Source organism: Vanessa atalanta, chromosome 28, assembly GCF_905147765.1.
Source record: "Vanessa atalanta chromosome 28, ilVanAtal1.2, whole genome shotgun sequence".
NCBI classification, from domain to species: Eukaryota; Metazoa; Arthropoda; class Insecta; order Lepidoptera; family Nymphalidae; genus Vanessa; species Vanessa atalanta.
The window spans coordinates 4,825,971-4,837,992 of NC_061898.1; the positions used below are offsets into that span (position 1 = coordinate 4,825,971).

A 12,022-nucleotide genomic window follows, 5' to 3' on the forward strand; every position below is an offset into this window, starting at 1 on the left:
GAGTTTGCATAGAGTTCCCCACCCAGTATTCGAGTACGAGTTCCCCATACGAGTTTAGTGAGTAACAAATGAATTGGTCTTTCAATTACCTAAAAGCCTTAACGGTATATTGGAAGGGCAAGTTTTTATACTCAAGGGCCACTTAAGGGCTCGGAATACAAGGAGCCTCTGGGGAGACGCTTGGAATCTTTACGAACCTGAATTTATAATACACAACATTTTAAACGAGCGAGATAGAAAATACCTTAAACAGTATGAAAATATTTCAGTTAGAAAGAGACATACCTCTTTGCGTGAAGAGAGACTTTTAAGTCTCAGTTGTATAAAGGTAAATATACTCAAAGTCCGGTATATAATATTGTATAATGATATTCCAGTAGATGGCGTTGATCGAATATTTTCAATTTTTGAATCACGCGGGCAAGATCTTTGGTACCGAGTATATATATATATATATATATATATAAATAATAAAAAATTATATACTTTAATAAAAATTTTAACAATAATTTTATACAATATCTGATTCTATACTATAGTTAACGAAATCTTTGTTCGTACTAATAGTTAAACCAATTATACAGGGCGTTTAAAATTGATTAAATATTATCTATACAAATTAGATTTTAGTAATCCTGTCACACTTCGAGTTGATTTCAAAACTTCTGTGTTCCGCTCTGATGTAGCAATCGTTTGGTTAATGTAACCGTATCGTTTCCAATTGCAGGAGAACCAAGCAACTTTGACCTTGAATCGGCGCGCCGTCATTGGTCGATATCTAGATCATGAGCGACGTTCATTGGCGTTTTGAATGTCAGCGAGGATTAAAAAGTAAAATTATAAATACAGATGTATTAATCTATTAACAAATCGGATTGATTATGTAAATGTAAGGTTTGTTTATCTTTGGTCCTCCTACCATTGGAAAATACTACATATATAAATATATAGCGTGTTTGACGACAAACGTGACGCGTTAAAATCGAGCCAATAGTATATATTAATTGCGTGACAAATTAAATGTGACGATTTTCACTTTACACAATTACAATAAAACAATAATAAGTCTAGACAATCGTGTTACGCAAACCTCCCTACCGTCCGTGTCACGAGTCCGCTTTGCCGTGCCGCGCTGCAACTATGGTGAGGTCGGGTCTCGTGCGCATCAGCTGCGAGGGGGACGGGGAGGGCGCCGGTGAGGGCGACGACGAGGGGGGAGGCGCTGACGACGGAGAGGTGGGCGCCTCCGATCCGCGGAGGGACTCCAGGCTGGCTACGCGAATTGATGGCCATTTGCCGCCTGAAAAAATTTCATATGTTATGTTTTTAATACATATACAATTGAATCCCGTTGAATAAATCAAAACGGTCACAAAAAAAGTACAATTTATTAAAAAAATGCGTCGTAAACCTTCGGTTTGTAGTTGTAAGTCTATTTATGATTTATTATTGAGTTAAAATATTCAGACGGTATCGTAGAGACAGCAAAAAAATAAATAAGATCTCATTTTTTTTTCGAATGCAATTTTTACGGAATAGACTAATATTAAATTATTTGTATGAATTAATTAATAATATTCTTTTGATTTTATTTTATATTTTTACATAATACTAATCAAAATCAAAATATACTTTATTCAAGTAGGCTTTTACAAGAACTTTCGAATCGTCATTTAACAAACTATTTAAAGTAAAGCTACCACCGGTTCGGAATGTAGATTCTACCGAGAAGAACCGGCAAGTAACTCAGTAGTTACTCTTTTTCAACATCTAAAAATACAGTCATGTTAGTTAAATACAATTATATATGTATGTTATGTCTCCTGCCTGGAAGTCAACAAGCATTAACTCCACGCTTTTTTATCATCAATGTAATCTTGTATCGAATAATATGCCTTCTATTAATTATTAATTTATTAATATTTTAACAGAGTTTATTTTTGCCTCAACGGTCTACAGGCTGGGGACGTCAACAGCGCAATGGCCTAGCTATGGTAAAAAGTCACAGGATCGATCCTGACCCCTTGGACTATTGTCGTCCCCACTCTTAACGCAGGTGAATAAACTTGAAGATTGTGTTGGTGGTAAATAGGAATATTAGTAATTTCTTAATTAATTTGGAGCATTGCTGTAAAAATTGGGCTGAATAATGCATGTCTCAGCTTTTGACTGATGAACAGATTCAATTGGACAGTTTCACAAATACTAAGTTCACATAAATTCATAAATGTATCTCACTGCAAGCGGGCTGGCTGTGTTTGTCCTGTGTGGTGATGATGGTCGCTGGTATGGGGTCGTCATCAGCCAGGCTGCCTACCATCACCTTCTTGCCAGGAACCTGTTACATTACATTACATTAACAACCTGTAAATTTCCCACTGCTGGGCTAAGGCCTCCTCTCCTTTGGAGGAGAAGGTTTGGAGCATATTCCACCACGCCGCTCCAATGCGGCTTGGTGGATACACATGTGGCAGAATTTCGTTGAAATTAGACACATGCAGGTTTCCTCGCGATGTTTTCCTTCACCGCCGAGCTCGAGATGAATTATAAACATAAATTAAGCACATGAAAATACAGTGGTGCCTGCCTGCCACGCGTTCTAACCACTCAGGCACCTATTATTCGACATTTATTCATATAGCGATCATTCCATTTCGGTTTCACTTCAAAAACCTCACTACTAGCCCGAAATTCCAACAATGTTATGTACGAATGTTACATTCTTGAGCTTCAGAAAAAGCGCTAAGGCTTTAGTCCTCTCTCTGCGAGTGTCCAATCGTTGTTACTTCGGACTATGAGAGTGGGGGGGGTGTCTATTCTCTACGCTTTTGTTTGCGGACACACTTGCGTGCTGGATGTCTCGATGGACATTGTCGTGACATAACAATCATACTACACACAGACATATAGACAATTTTCTAAAAAATAACAGTCCAAGGAAGATACAAAAAATCTATACGAATATTATAAATGCGAAAGTTATCGTCTGTCCGTCTGTTGCTATTTTTCGCCCAAACCACTGAACCGAATTCGATATAATTTGGTATCAAGCATGCTAGTTCCTCAATATAATAAAACGTATTAGTAAGCGGACGTGTGGTTAAGTTAACCGAACACGCAAACAGCGCTCACCTTGTCCGGCTTGCGCGGCTTGACGGCGGTGGTGTACGTGCGCGCGCGCAGCTTCAGCGACGGGTCCACCTCGATGGGCACGGGCTCGAAGTCTGGCCGACCACATTATAAGTAAATTAATAATAAATATTGGAAAACTCTAGTTAAAACTCGTTCTGGTTAATAGTAAATGATCAAACGACCTATATTATCAAAATGTATTCTATTACAAGGACACAGAGTCTCAATTCCAGCTCACCCTTGTCGGACACGTCGGCGACGTAAGCGGCGAGGTTGGCGGGGTTGACTCCGAGCGCGAGGGCCGCGGCTTCGATGCCCAGGTCGCCTCGCTGCAGCCGGTCCAGGATCTCCGACGGCCCCTTCGCTTGCCAGAAGTCGCGAGCGGTACTGAAAAAAATATTAACAAGCTTTAATTAAAATCCATTTGTCATTGGAAGGAATTTTACAGCCATTTTTTATATATTTCTTCTCCGAACATGCAGGTTTCCACACGATGATTTCCTTAACCGCCGTGCGCTACACTTGTGAGACTAGCAATTAGCTAGGGCCTGATGAGAAATCCAAATAATCCAAATTGTTGAAATAATCCTGGAGCTCAAAATCAGTCCAACCATTTGGAAGGAGTTCAGTGATACACGTGCGGAATCTTTATATATACCACTCACCGATTAATCACGAAATCTCAGGAACTTTAACACCTACAAACTTGAAATGGTAGATTCCTTATAGGATGTAAACATCAGCTAAAAATTTTACGAAACTCCACCCCTAAGGGGATAAAGCCGCAGGTGAAGCTGGCAAATATATATATATATATATATATGTAAAGACTTCTCACCGATACGGTCTGTTAATACATCCATAAACGTCCCGGTATCTGCCGTACAGGGTGCCGTAGCTGACGCCGAGTATTTCCGCTGCCTGTTTCATCTCCAACTCCTTGAGACGGACGGCTTCCATCACCTGAAATTACACGAAATTATCCATCAAGTATAGATCTTTTCACAGACGAAGTCGCTACAGTCCACGTTGAATTAAATAATTTTTAATTTTATTTTTTTTGCTGTCTGTATTCTTAGTCGTCTCACGCACACTATGACTTCTTGTAAGCATGAACGTGACTCACTCATACTAATACATGCTGGTATTAATTTATAATTCATTCCTTACTCGGGTTTAAGGCTTACATAGAAAGGAAACCTACATGTGTCAGATTTAAATCTACCACGTGTGTCTGAATCAGCAGCGTTTGGGAGTAAGCTTCAAACCCACTCCTCAAAAGGGGAGCACTTAGCCCAGACCTAAATTTACAGCCTGACAATTACTTAAATACTTTTTGTCAACGAGTTTGAGATTCAGCTCACCCTCTTCACATAATTCTCTTCCCAGAACTGAGGCCGTCTTCCGTGCTGGAGGTAATCGTTCAACTTCACGACATCCATGAACCGTGGATCTTGCATTCCCAACTTGTTCGCTGAAAACGAAACACCAAATATACTTTAACGAGCGCTCGACTACAATTTTATCCTACGAGAGGAACCGTTGGAGAACTTAGTAGCAAGCAACACCGAATAAATAATATAGATTAATTAAATACATTTAAATGGCAACACCGGTAATGAATACTAGACAAATAGATAAAACCGCGGTTTGATTTTACATTGTAATATAGAAAAAAAAAATTAAAACTAATAATAACTACTAATAAAAAAAAATTAAAATTAAAAACGGAAGAAACGCATGAATAGGCGGACGAGCAAATGGGCCCTGATGGTAAGTGGTCACCACCGCCCATAGACATTGGCGCTGTAAGAAATATTAACCATTCCTTACATCAACAATGCGCCACCAACCTTGGGAACTAACATGTTAGGTCCCTTGTGCCTGTAGTTACACTGACTCACCCTTCAACCCGGAACACAATAATACTGAGTACTGCTGTTTGGCGGTAGAATATCTGATGAGTGGGCATAACCTACCCAAACGGGCATGCATAAAGCCCTACCACCAAGAAACTAGAACTTTTAATTACATTTATTTTAATCTGAATGCCCATTGGTCGATGATAGTATGCGACGCAACAGGCGACCAATGGGCGTTTAGAAAATAAATAAATATTGGACAACATCACATACATTGCTCTGATCCCAATGTAAGTAACTAAAGCCCTTGTGTTATGGAAATCAGAAGTAACGACGTTACCACAAACATCCAGACCCAAGACAACATAGAAAACTTATGAACTTTTTCTACATCGACTCGGCCGGGAATCGAACCCGGGACCTCGGAGAGGCGTACCCATGAAAACCGGTGTACACACTACTCGACCACGGAGGTCGTCGAGGTTAAGAGGTCGAGGAGGTTAAGAATTCAGTCCAATCAAGCAATTTGAGTTTGCTTATCATTTTTAAAAGTGATTTTATCTTTAGCAAGTTTTAGAATCGCTTTTTCTCAGAATTCTTAAATCTTAGCGGAAAAAATGTAAGACTTTTTTTTTGTCTGAGCTATTTTTATCAAAATAAAACCAATCATTTTGCTACAAAATCCAAAAAAATCATACAGAATTCGTTTTGCAGGATTGGGTCTTTTCATAGTTCAATTATAATAGCTTTCCTAACGTTCATGTACAGTCGGGGTAAGAAAAGGTTCGTCACCTTAAGGTCTATTTTCGTGTGCTCGGTATGAGCGATAATCTGCTTTACCGATTGAGTATGACATATTGCGTCGCAATGTACACTATTTTGAACCTAGTTATCATACCGTGTTAGTTCAATTTTATGTGCAGTTTTTTATTTAATGCTTTAGTTTCAAAATAAGTTTACGACTTGATAAGGGAATGAATTTGAAAACTCACGGAGGTTTTCTTACTCTGACTGTACATTTACAGCTCTTTGGGAATTTATGCAAGGGTGACTTCAGGGCAACATAGCTGAACTGTAATTCCTAAATCAGAGCCTTTAGCTGCCTTGTTCTATGTTCATGGTAGTTTATGATTTTATTATTTAATTAAGGAGATTATTACTTTTTTGTATTGTAATTGAATACTTTCGTAAAACCTGTAGTGGTGTAAAAAACTGTATCAGACCGTGTGGCTCTGTGAGTATTCTGATGGTGTATTTATATATTAAATTGCAGTGTCCGTTTGTAATAATAAAATAACCGCTTTTTACTAAATGTGTATGTGTGTATACGGTACATCTACAAAAATAACATCTTTTACAAATTTTGTCTGTCTGTCTATCTTTCTGTTTGTTCCGGCTAATCTCTGAAACGGTTGGACCGATTTCGACGGGACTCTTACCGGTAGATAGTTGACGTAATAAGAAGTAACTCAGGCTTACTTTTATTTTATAGTTATATATATAATAATAATAAAGTTATCATTCGGCGGGCACAGCTCGCAGCTCGCAGCTCGCGGGCAGGAGGCGTTACTCACGCTTGACGTAGTCGATGTGCTGTGTGCTGGCCGTGGACGACGACGACGACGCGTGCGCGCGCGCGCCCGCGCTGCCGTCCGACTCCTCGTCTGCAACACCACGCTGTTATATCGAGGGCTAACGGAGCCTCAAATACATACAACTGTTCGACCACGCCCGCGACCCCCCCCCCCCGAGGTATACTACTATTAACATATACAGATCGATGCTTTGACGCCTGTGTTTACATCTGATACCTAGCAATAAAATGCAGACACATAAAAAATATATTGTAACAACTGACATATATTTCCATATAAGAACCCCCCCCCCCCTAACTCAGTACATATATACATACCACCACTGTTATCGCCGTCCACCCTCAGCTTTGTCCGTAGGAAGGAGCCGATGTCGGCGGGTGGGTCGGCCCATTCGTCGTCCGACTGGTCGCGCGACCAGTCCCCCTCCGGCCCCTCGCCTGCCCCCCACCCCACGACGCGCTCCGCAGTTATATCCTGGAAGACATGTGAAATCTATTTTATAATATATATCACTAAAAACGCAATGCAATTTTCGAAAGTTTAATGTACTTGATTCAAGTAGGCTTTTGCAAGAACTTTTGAATCGTCATTTAACAAACTATTTAAACTAAAGCTACCACCAGTTCGGAATGTAGATTCTACCGAGAAGAACCGGCAAGAAACTCAGCAGTTACTCTTTTTCAACATCTAAAAATACAGTCGTGTTAGTTAAATACAATTATATATGTACGTTATGTCTCCTGCCTGTAATTCAACAAGCATCGGGCACAATCGTATTTTGCTTTAGAAAAGTAATTTGTGCCAAAAAAAAACATTTGCAATTTGAGCTTTAATACTAAGTAATAAGAGTCAATCACGCTTCGTATAAAAAACGCCTTATTAAATCATACAAAGCAATTTAACCCCAAAATCATGTTCAGTTTTATGCACATATCAAATAATTATTATTATACCATTTAGAAACGGTAACTGTATGAATGTGTGTGCGTTAGTGTACGTGCGTGCGCGTGCGTGTGAGTTTGGGTGTGTCTGTGTGTTGGTTATATATAGAATTGTTTCGTGTACTTTACAGAACAGTTTAAATACTTACTAAATTTCCATGCCGCCATTCTTGATCTCTTTCACTGAAAAAAATAGTTTATAAAAATTAAAACTGTGTAATGTTATTGATTTTAGTTACTTAAATTAAAAAATAACCCTTAATCTATATGCATACGAATAATACTTGGCCATGGGGCACCTACTCATTGCCTATAGTTGTGTTCAGGTTTGAAGAGTGAGTGAGCTAGTTTAACTACGTATACAAGGGGCGGATTTAAGATAGTAGTTTGGAAGGGGAATGATCCCGCTGAAGGTAGGTTTTAGCAAAATAAAACACTTAAAAAGCACACCAACTTTTTTGCCTTTGGTAAAAATTTGCTAAAAAGTTTAAGTAGAATAATAATGATCAAGTTCACTTTAAGAAATGAATTGGGGGGGGAGGGCGAATCTAAGGCCTTTTAGATCGAATCTGCTACTGGGCACAAGGGTCATAACGTCATAATCAAAGTTGGCAGCGCTCTGCCGATGTAAGGAAAGATCACGCCTGACGACTTAACAAAAAAAATGGTACTAACGATTTAATTTGCCCGCTGTTTTCGTCGTCCGTGTGTTCCGTTGCGCTGATCACCCTCTGACGCTTCGGACTTGGACTCTCTCTGCAAATTATACATCATTATTATACGATAAAGAGGTAACAACTGTTTGTTTGTATGTAGTGAGTAATCTCGGAAACTCATGATCCAATTCTAACAAAAAAACATTGGTAGAAAGCTACATTATTCCGGAATGCTAGTAACAGCCTGTAAATTTCTTGCTGCCGGGCTAAGGCCTCATCTCCCTTTACGGTGAAGGTTAGGAGCGTATTCTACGACGCTGCTCCAATGCGGGCTGGTGGATTCACATGTGGCAGAATTTCGTTGTAAATACAGAAATTCGTTAAGTTATTTGCAGGTTTCAATAACCATATTATATGTATGTAGGTTTCCTGACGATATTTTCCTTACCGCAAGAGAAAATTTCAAATGAAACAGACGACTATAAATTCCAAAAAGAACATTGCCAAATTATTTTACGTTCCGGAATTGTCTCGCTTATCAGATGCACGCATCGACCGATGAGGTGCGAGTATTTTATTCCCTAGGAGTACGACTGGTGGAATGGACTATCTAGCCTATCGTGAACTCAGAAGCTCCGAGTTGTGAGGCGTCTCGACGATGATTGCCAAATCCAAGCGCCACAGAAGATATCTTAAAAATATTTTGGGACAGGGCGGTTCGTAAAAGCAAATCACCAGAACACTATTTGTATCCGCGTTTTTGACGTGATTAAGATGGGGCTGTAAAGTATAGTTTATGTTTAACTTACGTGTCCGACATTTCTCTCTTAGGATTAGGGATGCTGTTCTTCTCTTTGGTCGGCAGTTTTATTAAAGGCGGTGGTCCACCTGCCGACGAAACGAGAAAATTAATCCTGTAACTTTTTGTGATATTCGCTTAACCCTAGCTTTATACAATTATTCTATTAGATCAAATTAAAAGGCCCCCAGATGGATTCAGGCCTCTGCTCTTTATGAAAATGTTTTAAGCTGATACACGTATACCGGTTTTATTTCAACACCGATCACGAGATAATTTGAAACACAAATTAGGCAAGTTCAAATACTGAAAAGATAATTTTATTCTTATATATCTGGACTTATAATGGGTCATTTAATAATGGACTATTTATCCTGGTCAGGCAGGTTACCTGTCTAATCTTATAATGGTAACCGCTACCGCTAGACTCACCATTGACATTAAACTTTTCCTTATTCAAGTCTTCCATTTCCTCTGGTTCGATCTGACTCTCGAACTCTGGCGTCTTCCTATCGACATTCTTCTCTTGAGTATTCTTTGTGTTTTGCGTATTCTTCAAGTCCTGTGTATTCTTCTCTTGTGTGTTCTTGCAATCGTGAGTCTTCTCCGCGTTTTTGTGTTCATGTCTCTCGATCGCTTTCACGTCTGCCGGTCGTTTCTCGTGGGCGGTTGTCGTTACTGCTCCTGAAATTTATGTAATCGGACTTTTTAGTATTTAGTTCTACTTATATTATCTGTGATGGGACCTTGTGCAAGGGTACTCACCACGCCCGCATACTTTAGTTTTGCTGTACTAGTGTAATTACAGACATAAGTAATATTCCATTTTAGATCCCAAGAATAGTTTACATTAACAATGTAAGGGATGATTAAAATTTGTTACAATGCCGTTGTCTATGGACGGTGATGACCACTGACCATCAAGTGGCCAGATTTGCCGTGCTTTTCGAAGCACTTGTGTGTCATGAACCGGAAGTTCATAGTCCAGCCGATTAAGCTTATCGCTCATGATGACGGAACTTCAACTTAGGTTAAGATATATCAGTCTTACCTGTAGTACAATCGGGGGGTTCATCCTTATTATTCCACCGAATATCCGTGAGCCCTTTTATACGAAGTTCCTCGGCCGTCTTCAGCAGACCAGCCAACTGGGTCTGCAAGAAGATACACAAGAATGTTGTTAATATTACCGTTACTCCACCAAGCTGCTGTAATGCTATGAGGGGAATACCCGTATTGCATTTCACCTGACACGTACAGGATACCTCACGAAGTTTTCTTCCACTGTAGAGCACAAGATGATTTATTATATTATACCGAGAAATAGTTATAATGGGCTGACATGGTGAAGATGATGAAAGAAGATGGAAATTAAGTTTAGAGAAAACTAATTATGGTGACGTTTTCACTCACGTGGTGCACGTTCATCTCTCCGGTGTACATGTAGTCGAGGAGAGCCTTGAGGTGTCGCGGTTCAGCGCCGTCAATGACGAGGACCGGCTCACCTTGGGCTTCGTGAGCACCCAGCAGCGCCCCGAGCAGCTCGGAGCATGCTGCCAATACCACTCTGTGAAGAAATGAAAAGTAAGTGTTTATTCAGCTCAATAAGACATATCCACCAGATCGATTTTGGTCATGCGCTCCAAAATGAAGGGGCTATGTGGGACTCGCCGGTGCCCGGTACGCGTAGTGCACCCCCGTTCACTAGGATATCCACAAACACAGCGGTACCCAATCCTTTGGGGGATATCACTGGATCGCATACTACAATGACGATCTCAATACTATTTCAACTCAATATAATAAATGCTAAAATTAGTTTATTTGTTTGTATGTTACGCCTTCTCGTCCTAACTAACTAATCATCATCCAATTTCGCATACACATTATCAGGGTGACAGAAGAGCACCTAATACCTAACAACAAACCCTCCCCCCCATTTAAGCCTCGAAGCTGAAGACAAAAACTAGTGTGTCCAGTCTAAAAACAAAGTTCATCTGTCTTTCCTCAATCACGTGTGCTTTTATTATATTTCCTGCGCGTGTAGCTGGTCTCCGGTCTGGTAAACCGGTCGAAAGGACATCGGTAAAAGTCTCGTTAGACAAAATAGAACCTAGTCCAATTAATTTAAGATTTATCGTCGACATTAATTATCTTTGTCCATTTGCCTAGCATGACCACTAATTCCGTTCGAGAGTGGGACGTAACTGTTATTTCGAAAATGATACGCACTTTAAAATATCGCACCCCCGGTGCGAGACCGTCACTTTTACGAAAATGCAATTTTTCAGGAGAAGCATTTAAAGCTTTGACGTTCTCCAAGCGTCGCCGTTATACGCGCCAAAACCATAATGACACCACGCTATCTTACGGAAACTATGTGTACTACGAAAGTAAGGTTATTGCCCCAAATAAGGGGTTGCTTCAGGACACTTAATCTTCATCGGTCTTGCACCGGGACTGCGATATTATATAGTTCTTTTGTAGACATTTTATACAGTTTAATAAGTTAATATATGTATGTTGTAATTACCTGTAATCAAAAGTACAATCAAAACCTTGTATATTATGATTTTGAGCTTAAATAATTTAAACCATAAGATCGTCACTTTTGTTGATAATTCAAAATAAATAAATAATAAAGATTTATTATTATTATTAAGTTAAGACAAAAAAAAATTTATCAAAATCATAAAATCCGACGTGAATACCTTTCTTATAAAATATTATCTGCAGCACAATGACAAGACACGTGTATTGAAAACGGGACTGTCCCCCTCGAAAACGGAACGTATGGTCACAGTTACATATAAGCATAAAATCCATTCATTTACGTCTATCGACAAATCTACGACTTGTGTAATAATAATAAAACAAATCAAACAAATATGCACATATATACATCGATGTGTTAACTTCCGGTCGTACGTTCTAGATTTCTATTAGCTTTCTTTGTATTTAACATATATATATATTTACAGTTGAGCGCACATATATTATAAAAAAAACCTTTTCATATAGTCTAAGGGTAAATAAA

At 39.3% G+C, this 12,022-nt stretch overlaps 1 protein-coding gene across 3 annotated transcripts in view; it reads right to left on the reverse strand.

The window, feature by feature from the left end:
- Positions 1-460: 460 nt before the first annotated feature.
- LOC125074876 overlaps positions 461-12,022 on the reverse strand; it is a 114,220-nt gene continuing 102,658 nt past the window's right edge. For all 3 annotated transcript variants that reach the window (XM_047686336.1, XM_047686335.1, XM_047686337.1), the window contains 14 exons: positions 10,399-10,552; positions 10,037-10,139; positions 9,418-9,669; positions 8,996-9,074; positions 8,206-8,286; positions 7,680-7,713; positions 6,907-7,063; positions 6,569-6,658; positions 4,497-4,606; positions 3,971-4,095; positions 3,371-3,519; positions 3,133-3,224; positions 2,239-2,338; positions 461-1,300 (listed from right to left, as the gene is read on the reverse strand). In XM_047686336.1, the coding sequence (XP_047542292.1) occupies positions 1,107-1,300; positions 2,239-2,338; positions 3,133-3,224; positions 3,371-3,519; positions 3,971-4,095; positions 4,497-4,606; positions 6,569-6,658; positions 6,907-7,063; positions 7,680-7,713; positions 8,206-8,286; positions 8,996-9,074; positions 9,418-9,669; positions 10,037-10,139; positions 10,399-10,552 (1,720 nt within the window). In that variant the 3' untranslated portion in view covers positions 461-1,106. The remainder of the gene's footprint in view (positions 1,301-2,238; positions 2,339-3,132; positions 3,225-3,370; positions 3,520-3,970; positions 4,096-4,496; positions 4,607-6,568; positions 6,659-6,906; positions 7,064-7,679; positions 7,714-8,205; positions 8,287-8,995; positions 9,075-9,417; positions 9,670-10,036; positions 10,140-10,398; positions 10,553-12,022) is intronic.